Source organism: Procambarus clarkii, chromosome 6 (assembly GCF_040958095.1).
Source record: "Procambarus clarkii isolate CNS0578487 chromosome 6, FALCON_Pclarkii_2.0, whole genome shotgun sequence".
In the NCBI taxonomy this organism is placed as follows: domain Eukaryota; kingdom Metazoa; phylum Arthropoda; class Malacostraca; order Decapoda; family Cambaridae; genus Procambarus; species Procambarus clarkii.
This window is the reverse complement of record NC_091155.1, coordinates 31,659,590-31,679,951: the sequence shown is the minus strand read 5'-3', so window position 1 is coordinate 31,679,951 and position 20,362 is coordinate 31,659,590. Positions and strand designations below refer to the sequence as shown.

Here is a 20,362-nt window from a genome sequence, read left to right as displayed (position 1 = left end):
CAAGACTGTACCTAAGGTTGCAAGACTGTACCTAAGGTTGCAAGACTGTTCCTAACGTTGCAAGACTGTTCCTAAGGTTGCAAGACTGTTCCTAAGGTTGCAAGACTGTTCCTAAGGTTGCAAGACTGTACCTAAGGTTGCAAGACTGTTCCTAAGGTTGCAAGACTGTTCCTAAGGTTACAAGACTGTTCCTAAGGTTGCAAGACTGTACCTAAAGTTGCAAGACTGTTCCTAAGGTTGCAAGACTGTACCTAAAGTTGCAAGACTGTACCTAAGGTTGCAAGACTGTACCTAAGGTTGCAAGACTGTTCCTAAGGTTGCAAGACTGTACCTAAAGTTGCAAGACTGTACCTAAGGTTGCAAGACTGTACCTAAGGTTGCAAGACTGTACCTAAGGTTGCAAGACTGTACCTAAGGTTGCAAGACTGTACCTAAGGTTGCAAGACTGTACCTAAGGTTGCAAGACTGTACCTAAGGTTGCAAGACTGTTCCTAAGGTTGCAAGACTGTACCTAAGGTTGCAAGACTGTACCTAAGGTTGCAAGACTGTACCTAAGGTTGCAAGACTGTACCTAAGGTTGCAAGACTGTACCTAAGGTTGCAAGACTGTACCTAAGGATGCAAGACTGTACCTAAGGTTGCAATACTGTTCCTAAGGTTGCAAGACTGTACCTAAGGTTGCAAGACTGTACCTAAGGATGCAAGACTGTACCTAAGGTTGCAAGACTGTACCTAAGGATGCAAGACTGTACCTAAGGTTGCAAGACTGTACCTAAGGATGCAAGACTGTACCTAAGGTTGCAAGACTGTACCTAAGGATGCAAAACTGTACCTAAGGTTGCAAGACTGTACCTAAGGATGCAAGACTGTACCTAAGGATGCAAGACTGTACCTAAGGATGCAAGACTGTACCTAAGGATGCAAGACTGTACCTAAGGATGCAAGACTGTACCTAAGGATGCAAGACTGTTCCTAAGGATGCAAGACTGTACCTAAGGATGCAAGACTGTACCTAAGGATGCAAGACTGTACCTAAGGATGCAAGACTGTACCTAAGGTTGCAAGACTGTACCTAAGGTTGCAAGACTGTACCTAAGGATGCAAGACTGTACCTAAGGATGCAAGACTGTACCTAAGGATGCAAGACTGTACCTAAGGTTGCAAGACTGTACCTAAGGATGCAAGACTGTACCTAAGGATGCAAGACTGTACCTAAGGTTGCAAGACTGTACCTAAGGTTACAAGACTGTACCTAAGGTTGCAAGACTGTACCTAAGGTTACAAGACTGTACCTAAGGATGCAAGACTGTACCTAAGGATGCAAGACTGTACCTAAGGATGCAAGACTGTACCTAAGGATGCAAGACTGTACCTAAGGTTGCAAGACTGTACCTAAGGATGCAAGACTGTACCTAAGGATGCAAGACTGTTCCTAAAGGTACACACTAAACTGAAAAAGTGAAACTCTTAAAAAGAAACTTGAGGAAAATTTTTTTCCTACCCAATTTTCTTTGAACAATGACAACTATCTTTTCCTAGTAACTACGGTCAAGAAAGAGTCAGAGAAAGATGTGGGTGATGCTAACCTATATTATAGATGCGGTTCTCTATTTGGAAAAATAGGGACTAGCATTCCGCGGTTATCGTGAGTATTAAAGGTTCAGGTTCCCCAAGTTCAACTGAAGGTAATTTCTTGAAAGTTATTAAGATGTTTGCCAAAGTGCTACGTTACTGAAGCAACACTTATTACCGAGTGATGGAAAGACAACAAATATGTGGGCCTGCGGGCCGCTCCAAGCAACAGCCTGATGGACCAAAGTCTCACAAGTCAAACCTGGCCTCAGGCTAGGCTTGGGGAGTAGAAGAACTCCCAGAACCTCATCAAGCAGGTATATCTCAGCCCTGACCCACACACACACACACCATTACCTGATCAGTCCCAACCAATTTAAGCTTTATCCAAGATAATTGGGGGATATCCAGATGGCTCAGTACTTGGCAATAATTGTTGACTCTTACTATTAACATCAGCAGAACTGATCAAGTATCTTTACCCTTGCCATGTGTAACAGTTAGCAATGATGCAGTGGGACGATTTATACGACTCGGCGAATTCCCTGGAGTGAGGGATTGAAGACTGTTTCAACATTCTTCCTCCAGGTCTCACACACTGAGCACTGTCAGTAACTGTGCTACGGTGAGTCTTACGATGGAGCAAGTACTCTGTCGGGTGAAATATCTGGTCTCAAGACAAAGATTAGGAAGTTTTGTTTAAATTTGGTTCTATTTGATTCAGTAAGCTACAGTATTCACACCAAATTGTTTTTTGGAACTAGAAATTATCTTTACCTTTCTTTCTTGCAGTTTACCTCTTCTTTCAGTACTAAAAGAAGAACAACGCTATCAGATTAAATCTTTCGCACTGACTCTAAAGAAACTTAGTGATACTAGACGGGCGTGCAGAAAGTGAGCAGCAGAGGCAGCCCTGCAGAAGTGGTCAGCGCTGGTAGGTGCTCAACACACCTACAGGTCGGCGTTCAATCCCCGACCGTCCAAGTGGTTGGGCACCATTCCTTTCCCCCTTCCCATCCCAAATCCTTATCCTGACCCCTTCCAAGTGCTATATAGTCGTAATGACTTGGCGCTTTCCCCCTGATAGTTCCCTTCCCTTCCTAAGCACCTCGTGGAGGCAAAGGCTATATCGAAAACACTTCAGTACTTATCAGTTTTTATTAGATCTTGATTGTTCTTATATTCTGGAGTAAAGTGCTAGATAAGGCTTTCAAATTACTCACATATTTACATACACTTCTCATTTGATTCAGCTTTTTGAAAATGATATGAAAAATATGCGGAGTGAGATGAATCTAAATTCAAACGGTCTGAAAATGAAGCAACTGAGTCGGCTGGAAAATGTGATATTAATAAGGAATACAAGCGACATACAGAACATAAATGAAAAATATTCCTGGTGAAACTACAGAGGATGAAGGAAGGTTTGATGCTCGGAAACAAAACTCATTGTTGAGTCCTACTTAAGTGTCCTTAGATTCTATGATAAATAGCACAAGCAAAAGACTTGAGAATTTAAAAAATATGGCTCCCAAATTTACTCTTCTACATCCAAAGCAGTTTGACAACGTAAATAACATGAACAAATTATAATTTTCAGCAGACACGTCCTCAGACGTCCTCGACAGTCAAGCTGATATCGTCCAGAAGTTGCTTTGATTCAAAGAAATAATAAGTACTTGCGTTGTGGCAAAATCAAATGTCGAGAAACTGACCATCAACAATGTACTTAAATTCATGATCGCCATGTCAAGTGTTCAATTTATCTCAAAATGTTCAGATTGTGACACATTTTGGTCTCGCCAATAATGTACTTATTGTACTAATTTATAATGTACCCAGTTGCAGAACGATCCTTTAGTCGGATGAAACACTGAACAAAGTTCAGCCTGTGTTCTACAGTGGGCGACGATAGAGTCCTGCCTGTGTTCTACAGTGGGCGACGATAGAGTCCTGCCTGTGTTCTACAGTGGGCGAGGATAGAGTCCTTGTGTTCTACAATGGACGAGGATAGAGTCCTTGTATTCTACAATGGACGAGGATAGAGTCCTGCCTGTGTTCTACAATGGACGAGGATAGAGTCCTGCCTGTATTCTACAATGGACGAGGATAGAGTGTGTGTGCTAGCTGTGCTCTCCAGTGAAAGAGTTGGCTACTGAGGGGGGGGGGGATTATAATGAAGTAGTAGACCAAGTTGCAACAATGAACCTTATGCAGAAGATTGTTGCAGTTCTTTCGTGCATTTTCACATTACTTCGTTTTGTGTTCATTTTACAATTATAAATTTACAAATAATATAATAACACCCATAGTTTTACGTTTTGAGATGTATAAGCTTACTGTAAAACATTTTAAATACAAAATAACAATTACATACTTCCTTTAAAACCGTATCTTCCTTGTGTTTTGAATTTAACACCAATAATCAAAGGAACAATGTGCTCGCTCCCCCTAACTTGAGAACCTGGCACCGCCCCTCGTCCTCCAAGCTCACATTCTGTTACATTCTTGGAGTTGCTCAAGACTCACCTTGACAGTTTTATACAAGATAACGAGAGAATGCGAAGACTATTGACCAGACTCAATATCTAAATGCTTCTATATACGGAGTGATAACCCCGGAGTGATAACAAATAAAAGTGAGCTCTACGGGAAAGGAAGCAAAGTACTGAGGTACATAGCAAAATGTAAAAAGAATAGATCAATAATGTCATAAAATGGAACAAATTTTTTTTTTTTTTTTAAATTTTGCCCCGAGGGGCGAGTTTATTGGGCAGCGGCACTCATCCTGTGAGTGGACACACCGCCATAGCAGCATGTACAACACTCCCCAATAGGAAGAAAACCCGCCGGGTTGTTCATCCTGTCACTTGTACCCAGACACAGCTGGGACTTGCTTAACTGTCTCAAGTGAACAGCTCCTCAAACAAGAAGATTAGCATCTGTAAACACAAACAAAACTCTATTGCGAGCACAATATGAAGCAGTGTGCCACGCCCCGCTCGTCTTCATCACACTAACACTCACAGAAGACTCACCATGGACACTACTCTGCCACAACAACAGAAGACTCACCATGGACACTACTCTGCCACAACACAGAAGACTCACCATGGACACTACTCTGCCACAACACAGAAGACTCACCATGGACACTACTCTGCCACAACACAGAAGACTCACCATGGACACTACTCTGCCACAACAACAGAAGACTCACCATGGACACTACTCTGCCACAACAACAGAAGACTCACCATGGACACTACTCTGCCACAACAACAGAAGACTCACCATGGACACTACTCTGCCACAACAACAGAAGACTCACCATGGACACTACTCTGCCACAACAACAGAAGACTCACCATGGACACTACTCTGCCACAACACAGAAGACTCACCATGGACACTACTCTGCCACAACACAGAAGACTCACCATGGACACTACTCTGCCACAACAACAGAAGACTCACCATGGACACTACTCTGCCACAACAACAGAAGACTCACCATGGACACTACTCTGCCACAACAACAGAAGACTCACCATGGACACTACTCTGCCACAACAACAGAAGACTCACCATGGGCACTACTCTGCCACAACACAAAGGAACTCTACTACAATATATCAACACAGTCGTCCAGTTGATAACGCACAACACCACCGACCAATCCCATCTATTCCTGTAAGGAACAAGAGTAAGATCTTCAAAGCTGGTCCGGATACAATACGATCTGTTCCCAGGACGTAAGAAGCAACAGAAAAGTCAATATAAAAGAAAGAGCCTAGCCGAACCAAGAAGAAGACGATGTATGGGGGAAGGAATAATAGTGTGAGAGGTTGATCTCACTACGGGCTCACCATAGCTCGTGCTACTTGGAACTTTTTGTTCCAAGTAGCGAACCTTAAACAACAAGAGTGAGAGGATCCGAGGAGAGCACAAGGAGTCAAGGGTAAACACTGGTCAAGAGAGTGCCAGGCTGGGTTATATGAGAACATTCACACAATGGTTGCCAGGCCTATGGCAGCACTGTAACAACAGCCTCTCTGGTCACCCTCGACGGGTTTTTTTATTGTTGCCGTCGGAGGCGGCTAGATTATTGTGCACCCCATACTCATCCTGTGAGAGGTAGCGCAAAAAAAGCGTTACAGAGGGAACAAAAGGTCTTTATCAGACCTCATCTTAGATTATTACATAAACAATTTCATCTATCCTTCACACCTTATAGTTGCAATGTCACACCTTATAGTTACAGAGAATGTTGTATTTCAAGAGCTATATACTTACAGTAAGTCATTATACATTGATGGTAGGTCTTATCGCTAACATAGAATTGTTTGAGCAATGGAGATATTACAGTCATAGGGGAGCTGCTGTTTGTTATTAGTCTTCACAATACACTACTTGTTTCTTAATCTCAAATGTCGTTTATCTACTGGAAGCGAAATATGGATACAGTGCAAGGATTTCAGGTATTTTATCCTTGGTAAAAAGATAGGTAATAAGAGAAACCGTTTCTCTTAATCTGGTGATGACAACAGCCTTGATCGACCGAAAAGTTCATCTAACTTTCCCATTTCGCTGTGGATTTGCCGCATATATATATATATAACTGAAAACTCACACCCCAGAAGTGACTCGAACCCATACTGCCAGGAGCAACGCAACTGGTATGTACAGGACGCCTTAAACCACTTGACCATCACGACCGGACAAAAGGAAGTGATAGCCGAAGCTATATGAACCACTCCCCCGCCAGCACTCGGATGGTAATCTTGGGCATAGTATTTTATCAAATCACCTCATTCTTTGGGGCACACGTGAGGAACACAAATGCGAATAAGCCTGAATGGTCCCCAGGACTATATGCAACTGAAAACTCACACCCCAGAAATGACTCGAACCCCATACTGCCGGGAGCACTTTGCAACTGGTGTACAGGGCACCTAATCCACTCGACTATCGCGACCGGACAAAAGCTGATGGTAGCCGAAGCTATTTGCCCATCAGTCCGCCAGCACTCTGATGGTAATCTTGGGCATAGTATTTGCCCAAGAATGTGCCCCAAAGAATGAGGTGATTTGATAAAATACTATGCCCAAGATTACCATCAGAGGGCCGGCGGGCTGATGGGCAAATAACTTCGGCTACCATCAGCTTTTGTCCGGTCGTGATGGTCGAGTTCGGCGAGAAACGATGGGCAGTTTCTTTCACCCTAATGCCCCTGTTACTTAGCAGTAAATAGGTACTTGGGAGTTAGTCAGCTGTCATGGGCTGCTTCCTGGGTTGGTTGGAGGGGGGGGGAGGAAAAAAATATAGTAGTAGTAACAGTTGCTTGACACTTGAGAGGCGGGCCGAAAGAGCAGAGCTCAACCCCCGCAAGCACAACTAGGTGAATACAAGAAGCAAGATAAACTTACCAGCTTCCATCCGCACAAGGCCCGGCTGCGTCTCTCCCAAGTGGCGCTTGTCTCTCAGTGTGACTGTTAGGGAGAGATAGTGACGCACAGTCAGTCAACCTCACACATATCACAACCATTATAATAATGAAATTATTAACACTCACACAAAAATACCCATAGAAAGTTTAAGTAATCTTAAGTCATAACACAATATAAACTTAACTTTCAGGTCAGGTCGTGTGAATTGACCTTGCTTCTGCTGAGCTGATAATTGCAGACGGTTGGTGGTGTCTTTTCATCAAACAAGCCGCTGTTCAGGCGTGGTAGGTATATGGCCTGAGGCTATCTACTTACCAGGCGCCCCCCCCCCCCATAAATAACCAGGGAACTGTACATTCGTGGGCACAGAGGATCAGCAACAGAGATTTTCGCGAGCTTAAGGGTCAAGTTAAGAACACATATTGGGAACAATTACTACAAGGTATCAATAGAACTACAACATTATCGGAAATGTGGAACAAAATTAAAAACATTACCAAACCTTCAGCCCCAGTTCAGCTTCATCATACTCCTGCAGAATATGCTGACATGCTCCTAGCTCAATGGTCTAGTGTCTCACAAATTTCTTCCTTACCCCCAGATATACAGCAGCATTTAAATCATATCAACATTAACAGAAACTTTAATACTGAAATAGCACGCTTCCTCACCAGATTTAACAGGATCAGTTTGCTATAACCCCCTTTGAATTAACATCAGCATTAGGAAAACCTAAGCGAACTGCCCCTGGTGAGGATGGTATAACTTATAACATCTTGAGCTTACTGAATGATGTCCCTAGCCACCCTCTGCTTGACCTCTATCAAATGAGTCTCTCACAAGGTATCTTGCCAAAGAAATGGACACAGTCTCATAATACCAATTCCTAAACCTAACTCTCAAAAATTCAGACCCATTTCCCTTACATCTTGCATGTGTAAAGTCTTGGAGAGAATTGTTCTCAATCATGTTTCAGGTCAAAGAAAAACTGGCCCCAAACCTATATGGGTTCATGCCCAAGTGTAGCACACAAACATGCTTTGCTGAATATTTTGTACACTCCCAGGATGGGACACAGGCAGCCTTTATTGACCTAAAGTCAGCTTTCGATGTAGCGAATGGCGAAATAATATTAGAGCAACTTGCTGAATTTGGAATCAAAGGTAATCTTCTGAGTTGGATAAAGAGCTGCCTATCCAACAGGCGTGCTAGTGTCCTATTTAAAAGAGTTAAAAGTACAAGAACAGATGCATTCGAACTAGGCACACCGCGAGGTGGTGTCCTAAGCCCTATGCTCTTGCAACCCGTTCTCGCAAATTTAATAAGTCAATATTGACTTATTAAATATGTGCATAGGTGACATACTTAACATAATAGATACCCTTAAAAAGATTCATAGAAAACACCGACCTTACCTAACCTTGTTAGTATCTTAAGATAAGCATCTTATTGCTTCGTAATTACAATTATTAATAGGTATACTATATTATTAATAGGTATATTATAATAGGTATACTTAACCTATACCTATAATAGGTATAGGTTAAGTAATAATTGTAATTACGAAGCAATAAGATGCTTATCTTAAGATACTAACAAGGTTAGGTAAGGTCGGTGTTTTCTATGAATCTTTTTAAGGGTATCTATTATGTTTAGTATATCATCCTATGCACGTAGTTAATAAGTCAATATTGACTTTACGAATTTGCTGAGAACGGGTTGGCTCTTTAATATACTTATGCACAAACTTATCCATGACATACCTGTACAACCTACGGAAACTGTTATTTGTTATGCTGATGATATTTGTATTATGGCACACAGTAAACCAAGGTTACAAGTGTTACTTGATGCATTCTCCAAGACAGTAGTAGAATGTGGCCTCATAATCTCTGTTGACAAGACAAGGGTTCTTATTCCCCATTCTCTTCATGCTAACTATACTATTAATGGAGTGCTCGTGGAGACTTGTGAGTCTTATAAATATCTTGGAGTCGAGGTTAATGATACAAATCTCGTCAGCAACCTGCGTAAAAAACTAGTTGACCGTCTTAAACCTCTCAAAACTCTTGTTGGCAAAGTATTCGGCATTAACATAAAATATGTTCGTAGTTTTTATATTGCCTTTATACGATCTATTGTTGATTATTATGCCTTGCATCTTCTGAATTTTTCTCCTAAACAATTACAAGGCCTAGATGTAGTACAGAATGATGCCATGCGCATCATCCTGGGTTGTACCTAGAACTGTCAGAATTGTTAACATGAGAAAGGAACTAAAATTACCTTCAATTTACGAAAGAATAGTTCTACTTAGTACTATGTTTTGCGCCAAAACTTTGAAAAATAATGGTCCCCCCAGCTCTATTCAAATTAAATTGAGATCCATCCTAAACAATTCTGACTGTTCCCTCAATCCGCCGCAAAAAGCTCCTTACAGTGTGTGGCTCAGTTGTTGTGCCTATAATCTTCTGAAACTGAATGTGTCTCTTAATCCTGATAAAACTGTTCACTATATTCCCCCTTGGAAAGATGTGGAGGTCTCTCTGCATTATACCCCCATCAGTGTAAAACAAATGTATAACACTGATATTTTGAGATGTATAACATTAGAAGTTATTGACAGTCATCTTCAAATTCTCAAACCGACTGAATCCTATGCCTTTACATGCAGGCTCTGTGCAGTTAGGCACTGGTAGTACAGGTTGTGTATGTGCAGTGTACAAAGGGAATGAAATGATCATGACTAGTACACAGAGATTGAACAACTGGGCAAGCACGACACAGACCGAGCTATTGGGCATTTATCTAGCCACTGAATACCTTAAGCTCAATGGTGGTGGAGTTATTTTCTGTGACTAAAAGTGCTCTGCAGTCCTTAAATAACCCATCACAATGTATGTCGGAAGTAGCTTGTAATATTAAATGGAATGTAATTTTTGCCAGTGATAATAACTATTGTATAAAATTTGTGTGGATCCCATCCCATGTTGGAGTTGGAAAACATGACTTTGTATATCGATTGGCCAATGAGGCTTGCAGGAAAGAAAACATTGATTATGACTTTGGACTATCTAATGCAATTATTAGAAACATACAAATTAAAGAAATTAATTCAGATTTAGAAGAAGTAAGAAATGCCCAGAGACCTGAAAGCTGCAATATTAAAAGGTATGACAAGTTTTGTAATAGCAGGTATTTGTATGGTCAGCACAGTAACCGGACCAGACAATGTGATGTAGTCATTGCGGTAATTCGCCTTGGCTATAGACACATCTGGCAGGATAGTGAGGCTGAGCCACTACCAGAATACTCAGATTGTAAACTCTGTGATAAACCTTTAATGCATTCACTAGAACACTATATTGTTAAATGTGAAGCCGTAAAGGACTTTAGACCTCCTGGCCTCTTGTACCACCAACTGTGTAACTATTTCATTGACTCAGGTGTTCTGGACGACATCCTAACAATTTACCCAAAATTTGCTTGTCCATTTTAAAGAATGAAGAACAATTTTATTTATATTACTTCTAAGCTGCATCACTTATGAACCCATCCCCTGCCCTTGTGTGGCAGTGCACAATAGAAAGTTGTTTTCACATATTCATACATAAAAACATTGATTGTAACCATGATATATATGTGCTTCAGCCTACAGTTTAGACCTATTGTCTTATGTATGACCCTCTGTCCTGTGTGACAGTGAATACCAGCATTATCCTCACTTTAATAAGACTTAATCGAAATCCTCAGATTAGGCAAAATTATAATTAATTTTGTCAATAAAGATGCTAATAATAATAAACAGAGAATCAGCAGAGAACACAGCAGACAGAGAGGCCGGACGATTGAACAGCAGCCGGAGGAGGGGACTCTGCCTGTCATTCCCCCTCCACCCTCCCCCCCTCTCTATCCAACTTAGGCTTAGACACTTTGTGAGTTGAACCGTAAGGTGACCAATTTGGTGTGGTTCCCACTGAAGGTGTTGTGTGATTTTCAGGGTCAGACAGCCGTAGTGTTGTCAGTGTCTTGTGTGGTCACTCACATTGTATATTTATCCTGACATAGTCAACATTATCATAATTGAAGCAATCGAACTTAATTAATATGTTAAATATATACTTGATTAACTTTTTAATCTTTAATTGTGTTCCTTAAATCTTGGATTTTCTGATATATTGCAAGCTTGAGTGTGGAGCACTCTGAGTTCACTGACTTAAAGAGTATGAGTAAATGCTTACAGCAGATACAGTTGATACATAATAAGCTTTTGATAACAGCCTAGAGTACAGACACGTTCCATTCCTTGTGCTGTGTGTGTACCACCAGGGTACACACACCACCAGGGTACACACACCACCAAGGTACACACACCACCAGGGTACACACACCACCAGGGTACACACACCACCAGGGTACACACACCACCAGGGTACACACACCACCAGGGTACACACACCACCAGGGTACACACACCACCAGGGGTACAGACACCACCAGGGGTACAGACACCACCAGGGTACACACACCACCAGGGGTACACACACCACCAGGGTACACACACCACCAGGGGTACACACACCACCAGGGTACACACACCACCAGGGTACACACACCACCAGGGTACAGACACCACCAGGGGTACAGACACCACCAGGGGTACAGACACCACCAGGGTACACACACCACCAGGGTACACACACCACCAGGGTACACACACCACCAGGGTACACACACCACCAGGGTACACACACCACCAGGGGTACAGACACCACCAGGGGTACAGACACCACCAGGGTACACACACCACCAGGGGTACAGACACCACCAGGGTACACACACCACCAGGGTACACACACCACCAGGGTACACACACCACACCAGGGTACACACACCACCAGGGTACACACACCACCAGGGGTACAGACACCACCAGGGTACACACACCACCAGGGTACACACACCACCAGGGGTACAGACACCACCAGGGTACACACACCACCAGGGTACACACACCACCAGGGTACACACACCACCAGGGTACACACACCACCAAGGTACACACACCACCAGGGGTACACACACCACCAGGGTACACACACCACCAGGGTACACACACCACCAGGGGTACACACACCACCAGGGTACACACACCACCAGGGTACACACACCACCAGGGGTACACACACCACCAGGGGTACACACACCACCAGGGGTACACACACCACCAGGGTACACACACCACCAGGGTACACACACCACCAGGGTACACACACCACCAGGGTACACACACCACCAGGGTACACACACCACCAGGGGTACAGACACCACCAGGGTACACACACCACCAGGGTACACACACCACCAGGGGTACACACACCACCAGGGTACACACACCACCAGGGTACACACACCACCAGGGTACACACACCACCAGGGGTACAGACACCACCAGGGTACGCACACCACCAGGGTACACACACCACCAGGGGTACACACACCACCAGGGTACACACACCACCAGGGTACACACACCACCAGGGTACACACACCACCAGGGTACACACACCACCAGGGTACACACACCACCAGGGTACACACACCACCAGGGTACACACACCACCAGGGGTACACACACCACCAGGGTACACACACCACCAGGGTACACACACCACCAGGGTACACACACCACCAGGGGTACAGACACCACCAGGGTACACACACCACCAGGGTACACACACCACCAGGGTACAGGCACCACCAGGGTACAGGCACCACCAGGGTACACACACACCACCAGGGCACACACACCACCAGGGTACACACACCACCAGGGTACACACACCACCAGGGGTGACGAAGGCATATCAAACAAGACTGCCACCACATTCTAATAAACTGGTGTCAATCACATCATAACCTTCTACAAATGGGTTTTCGCTTCCCCACTGCAGTCTCTAAACATGTGTTAGTTATTGGGATAATACTTCTCTTGTTCAAAGTTTCTATTATATAAATTCTCCACCGTTTTACCATATGACTTTCAGTTCGTACCCCAGGTATGAATCAGCCTGGAATTACCCGCACAGTTGTTACCAGTTAGCATGGACCACTCCTCCTACAACCCGTTCTCGCACTTTCGTATAGTCAATATTGACTTATTAAATACGTGCATATGTGACATACTAATTTATTGTGAATATTTTAGTATATATACCTATAATATATAATATACCTATAATAGTATATTTAATATAACTATAATAGGTTAAGTAATAATTGTAATTACGAAGCAATAAGGTGCTTATCTTAACATACTGAGAAGGTTAGTTAAGGTCGGTGTTTTCTATGAAGCTTTTCAATGTAAACTAAAATATTCACAATAAATTAGTATGTCACATATGCACTTATTTAATAAGTCAATATTGACTGTAAGAAAGTGCGAGAACGGGTTGCCTCCTTGCCCTCAGGGAATGGAGAGGTTACTTCGTGAGTAGTTGGGAAGCCTGGGTAGTTAGTCGATGATGGGCGCCCGTCTGGTGACCAGGGGCCAGATTCACGAAGCAGTTACGCAAGTACTTACGAATGTACATCTTTCCTCAATTTTTGACGGCTTTGGTTACATTTATTAAACTGTTTACAAGCATGAAAACTTGGGAATCAACTGTTGTTATTGTTATAAACAACCTCCTGGTGCTTCGGAGCTCATTAACTGTTTAATAATTGCAAACAAAGCCGGCAAAGATTGAGAAAAGATGTACAGGTTCGTAAGTGTTTGCGTAACATCTTCGTGAATCTGGCCCCAGCTAAGACAGAACAGTTTGGGCACTTGGTAAGGTTTGTGTGTCTGGTAATATATATTGGTATTTTGCTCTCTGTACAAGACAGTCATTTATTTATATTTTGCCTTTATTTATGTATAATAATAAATAAATAAAGCAAATACATAAATAAAGGCAAAATGTTCAAAAATATATGTATTTCAGGTGTTAATTTCTTGTTTGTTTTAAATAAAGTATCATTTGTTTTATTTTGAGGTTTTAAGTATAGTCCTGTTTTCTCATAGCACATTGACTTAAATGCGGCGTTTTGTTTTATGTTAAGTATGCTTAGGGGTCCGTCTCGCCATGCCCTGTGGCTGGGGGGATCGGGCTCCGAAGCCTACATAAAAACCCTATACCCCCCCGAAGTGGCAAGGGGAGTTAGGGGACAAAAATTAGCAAGTGCATCAGCTGGGTATGACCGCAGCACCTTACAATTAACGTAACACGTGTAACACGCTCCAGCAGGTAAGGAACCACCAGCACAACAAGGCTCTCGGAGGCAGCCTCTCTGGCATAAACATTGGTCCACTGTCACACCTGATATTTAGCCTCAACTAAATAAGTCAGATATAAACAGACAAAGATATTTGGACAAATTAACAGAATACTAAGAGAATAAGGGTGACTACAATCAGGGTCTGTGTCTGTTGTTTAAGATTCGCTACTGGGAACAAAAAGTTGCAAGTAGCACGGGCTATGGTGAGCCCGTAGTGGACTTACCTGGCACAGGAGCGGGGCTGATCATGATGGTTTGTGTAGAATGGGTGAGGTTATCACCACCCGAACAATGACGGAAGGGATGAGGTGGAAGGGGGTGAGAAGGAAGGGATGAGGTGGAAGGGGGTGAGAAGGAAGGGGTGAGATGGAAGGGGGTGAGAAGGAAGGGATGAGGTGGAAGGGGGTGAGAAGGAAGGGGTGAGATGGAAGGGGGTGAGAAGGAAGGGATGAGGTGGAAGGGGGTGAGAAGGAAGGGGTGAGATGGAAGGGGGTGAGAAGGAAGGGGTGAGATGGAAGGGGGTGAGAAGGAAGGGATGAGGTGGAAGGGGGTGAGAAGGAAGGGGTGAGATGGAAGGGGGTGAGAAGGAAGGGATGAGGTGGAAGGGGGTGAGAAGGAAGGGGTGAGATGGAAGGGTGAAACGGAAGTTAAATCTTTCATAACCCATACAGATGAATAACAAAATACTGAAGAACTAAAGTAAATGCATTTGATACTAGGAGGGAAATTATTGATAATACGAGAGCACAGACGATGGAAATATTAAGATAAAACACACGAAACTTGACACAGCAGGAAAAAGATATAACTATTAAGAACACAAACTAAATTAAAAAATACACATCTATAACAAAAATATATTATTTACCAGATATAAAAAAATCAGAATACGAGCGAATAGATCACCAATAAACAAAAATAGAAAATAGCTTTTAGTGTTGTAAAAAAAAAATCCTATAACTGATATAGAAAACGCATCCCATCAGGTTTGTATAGACTATATATATATATATATATACATCCAGAAATGTAATTATTATCGTCCATTACCACGGGAAACTTTTAAACCATCAAACTAACGCTCTCCATTAGCTAGTAATAACGACCCCATTAACTTCCCTCTCCCCCAGAGACCATTAAACCAGGGGGGGGGGGGAGGGAGGCAGCAACACAGGAATCCCCATTACCCCCTGTTAAACGGGCCTCCTGTTAAACGGGACCCCGTTACAGTCATCAGGGACAGTTAATAGGACATGTATACTGATGTCATTACGCCACAAGCAGAGGTGTATGCATCCCTGGATACATATGTATATGTGACTTTTTTTGGCTTTGTTATTCATGGGTATGTACTGGTATCAGTTCCTTTCTGGTATTCATGTCTGTATGCACATAATACATGTTTAAATATACAAATTGAGTATTAGCTCAATTACAACTGGGAGACGATTGGAGACTAATTGAACCAAGATATACAGATGTATACATGCACGAGTAAATATCTATACATGCATATTTATACTGACCATACCAAACACTAGAAACTGAAGGGACGACGACGTTTCGATCCGTCCTGGACCATTCTCAAGTCGATATGGTCCAGGACGGACCGAAACGTCGTCGTCCCTTCACCTTCTAGTGTGTGGCCTGGTCAACATACTGCAGCCAGCCATACTTCATCGCCTGCATATTTATATACATACAGATGTGTAATATGCACTTTCAGTTTTGCGAGAATCACTATTCAACATATGTAACATGTTCATCTAACTACTCAGCCATGTGTGTGTGACACAGAAGCTTCTCTTTGTCACTGTACATATAAATCCAATCATCGGGGACATAGGAATTCCGATAACAGATTAATTCCCGACATAGACTAATCGTGTTTCTCTTTGATCACCAGAGCTACCAATTTAGCTGCTAGGTGAACAGCAGTATCAGGTGAAAGGAAACGTGCTATAGGACCCATACCTCAGCACCGAGCCTCAACCAGACCCCCGGATCAGCACTAATACCTAATCGCTTAACTTACAGTATACCTAATTCAGCGCTTCAGTATACCTAATTCAGCGCTTATCTTGAGGTTATCTTGAGATGATTTCGGGGCTTTAGTGTCCCCGCGGCCCGGTCCTCGATCAGGCCTCCACCCCCAGGAAGCAGCCCGTGAAAGTTGACTAACTCCCAGGTACCTATTTACTGCTAGGTAACAGGGGCATTTAGGGTGAAAGAAACTTTGCCCATTTGTTTCTGCCTCGTGCGGGAATCGAACCCGCGCCACAGAATTACGAGTCCTGCGCGCTATCCACCAGGCTACGAGGCCCCGGTCCTATACTGCTTCAGTATGGGTCCTATACTGCTTCAGTATACCTAATTCAGCGCTTCAGTATACCTAATCATTCCTGCAATCATTAGTCTGAATCTGGGAGCGGATACACTTCTGCATCAATCGAATATTCCATTTGAGATTATGTCGCGTTGCACACTTATACATGATACTCACACATGTGCGTGATACACATACAACTTGCTTATACACATATATAGTCACAAACATACATAGAGTATGCTTTATCTTGTCTTTGACCGTCAGCGTGAGTTGGCGCGTGAGTATATCGCTTCCTGTATTTTTGACGAAAATGTTGACGTAATATTATTGATGGTGACGCAGAGGATGTGACGCAGACGGTGTTGTGTAGGTGTGACGCTGACGGTGTTGTCTGGGTGTGACGCTGACGGTGTTGTGTAGGTGTGACGCTGACGGTGTTGTCTGGGTGTGACGCTGACGGTGTTGTGTAGGTGTGACGCTGACAGTTTTGTGTAGGTGTGACGCTGACAGTGTTGTGTAGGTGTGACGCTGACGGTGTTGTCTGGGTGTGACGCTGACGGTGTTGTGTAGGTGTGACGCTGACGGTGTTGTCTGGGTGTGACGCTGACGGTGTTGTGTAGGTGTGACGCTGACAGTTTTGTGTAGGTGTGACGCTGACAGTGTTGTGTAGGTGTGACGCTGACGGTGTTGTCTGGGTGTGACGCTGACGGTGTTGTGTAGGTGTGACGCTGACGGTGTTGTCTGGGTGTGACGCTGACGGTGTTGTGTAGGTGTGACGCTGACAGTGTTGTGTAGGTGTGACGCTGACAGTGTTGTGTAGGTGTGACGCTGACGGTGTTGTCTGGGTGTGACGCTGACAGTGTTGTGTAGGTGTGACGCTGACGGTGTTGTGTAGGTGTGACGCTGGCAGTGTTGTGTAGGTGTGACGCTGACAGTGTTGTGTAGGTGTGACGCTGACGGTGTTGTCTGGGTGTGACGCTGACAGTGTTGTGTAGGTGTGACGCTGACAGTGTTGTGTAGGTGTGACGCTGACGGTGTTGTCTGGGTGTGACGCTGACGGTGTTGTCTGGGTGTGACGCTGACGGTGTTGTCTGGGTGTGACGCTGACAGTGTTGTGTAGGTGTGACGCTGACAGTGTTGTGTAGGTGTGACGCTGACGGTGTTGTCTGGGTGTGATGCTGACAGTGTTGTGTAGGTGTGACGCTGACAGTTTTGTGTAGGTGTGACGCTGACAGTGTTGTGTAGGTGTGACGCTGACGGTGTTGTCTGGGTGTGACGCTGACAGTGTTGTGTAGGTGTGACGCTGACAGTGTTGTGTAGGTGTGACGCTGACAGTGTTGTGTAGGTGTGACGCTGACGGTGTTGTCTGGGTGTGACGCTGACAGTGTTGTGTAGGTGTGACGCTGACAGTGTTGTGTAGGTGTGACGCTGACAGTGTTGTGTAGGTGTGACGCTGACAGTGTTGTGTAGGTGTGACGCTGACGGTGTTGTCTGGGTGTGACGCTGAGTGTTGTGTAGGTGTGACGCTGACGGTGTTGTGTAGGTGTGACGCTGACAGTGTTGTGTAGGTGTGACGCTGAACACGTTGTGTAAGCGTGACGCTGAACACGTTGTGTAAGCGTGACGCTGAACACGTTGTGTAAGCGTGACGCTGAACACGTTGTGTAAGCGTGACGCTGAACACGTTGTGTAGGCGTGACGCTGAGCACCTTGTGTAGGCGTGACGCTGAACACGTTGTTTAAGCGTGACGCTGAACACGCTGTGTAAGCGTGACGCTGAACACGGTGTGTAAGCGTGACGCTGAACACGCTGTGTAAGCGTGACGCAGAACACGTTATGTAAGCGTGACGCTGACGGTGTTATATAGGCGTGACAGAGTAATATTAGTAAACAGTAACTATTACACCGTAGGTGTAATAGTTACTGTTTTTTAACTACGGTCTAACTATTACACCGTAGGTGTAATAGTTACTGTAGCCACAGCTTAAAACCCACTGGAGTGAAAGGACTGAGACACCGTAGCGGAAGAAGCCAGTATGCCATGGCCATTATTATTCAAAGATCAATACACTAGCTGCCAACACCCCCACATAGAGGCTTAGAAACCTCTGGGTCTCACTCAAAAACTAAGTCCTCAAAGACTGGCAATTTCACAGCAATCGACGAAAACATTTCAGTCACAAAGGAGTTGGCAAAAGTCTAAGTATATTGACTGAGAAATATAAAGTCACTTGACACAAAATAACATCAAAGTTACAAACAAATGAAACAGATAATGCACTCCGTCCTCATAAAATAACGTCGCTTTTCGCCTGTATGCGCGCTATGGCCAAAAATGGACAATTTGTAATGAAATCGGCTCACGAAAGTGACGTACTGTCCCGTTTTCTGTTCGAGTCCTCTGGCTTACTTGGTTAGGCGGAAACTTTCAATTAATGTTTTTCATGACCTTTTGAATCTTTAGGGGGACTTCCTGTCCTCCTAACCTACCAGAGGATCCTTAACTTGCTGTTTTGGAAAAAACAAAATCCGAAATTTATTTTCATTTTTTTTCATTTTCAAATTACGTCCATTTTCGGTCATTCGGGCATAACAGCCAGACTCCTGGCTGTCTGGGTTCGAATCCTTCTGGGATATAGAGTTTTCAGTTGCATATTAGCTTGGGGACTATTCAAGCTTGTTCGCACTAGTCACAATGATGCAGTGCCCATCACATCTCTGAGAATCAATCCCATTAACATATTAGCATCATATCATCAGTAGCATATACCAAAGTGACGAGCATCCATGCAGCTATGCCAGGAGCCTCTCAGGCCGTCCCACACCACCGACGGTACACCAGTACTGGTGTGTTCTGCCCCACCGGGCCTACCCACCAAAAATACCGAAGATCAAATCTAGTGAAAATTCAAAGGTATCTTACTACCTCCTGAGCTTAGATGAATGCGCTACTAAGGCTGGAGGGAACGACACCCTAATACACAAGGACTATACAAACCAGGAGGTGAGCTCCGCTTATTGGTGTATGCAATATATATATATGCAATAAAAGTTTAACCCTCAAGACTTGTTAAGCGTAAAGCATTCTTGGTGGTTGGTCATTAGGGTCATGTGGTGGTGCTCCTGCTCTTGATAGACCTAAAGCCCAAAACAAAGCCATGATTACAACATTCAATTATCTCCGAGGCATTAATAAAGGGGAAAGAGGAATAGACGTGGTTGGAAACTAGAAAACTCGCTGATGTAACAAATCACACATTCGGATTACAAATAGCTTTCAAATGTAATAATGTAGTTCTTGCCGGAATGTAGTTGACACAAACTCTGTACATAGTTCAAGGCCTGGAGCACCAGCAGCATGATATCCACACCACACACCAGAAAATGGAGACACGACATCGTTTCGGTCTGTCCGGGACCATTGTCCAGTACGGACCAACACGTCAACGTTTCTTCATTTTTCGGACGCGAGGTGCGGATATCGTATCTTCCGCCACGTTCTTGTGACTCGGCATCTTCAGTAGCAACAGGTGGCTGGCGGCCGAGAGGTGGGGCCAGGGAGATTGAACGCGAGCTCTGGAAGCACACATAGGTGAGTACACTCACTCACTCTCACCCACTTCTCCCCCAGGAAACAGTGTGGCCCCAGGGTCAGTGTTACCACCACCACCACCACCTCCCCAGGCAACAG

The 20,362-nt window shown here is 44.0% G+C and overlaps 1 protein-coding gene across 1 annotated transcript in view; it reads right to left on the bottom strand.

The window, feature by feature from the left end:
* The window catches only part of LOC138355777 (insulin gene enhancer protein ISL-1-like), a 330,343-nt gene that overhangs the window by 289,812 nt on the left and 20,169 nt on the right, over positions 1-20,362 (bottom strand). The window contains exon 2 of the mRNA XM_069311302.1: positions 7,001-7,063. Coding sequence (XP_069167403.1) covers positions 7,001-7,063 — 63 coding nt within the window. The remainder of the gene's footprint in view (positions 1-7,000; positions 7,064-20,362) is intronic.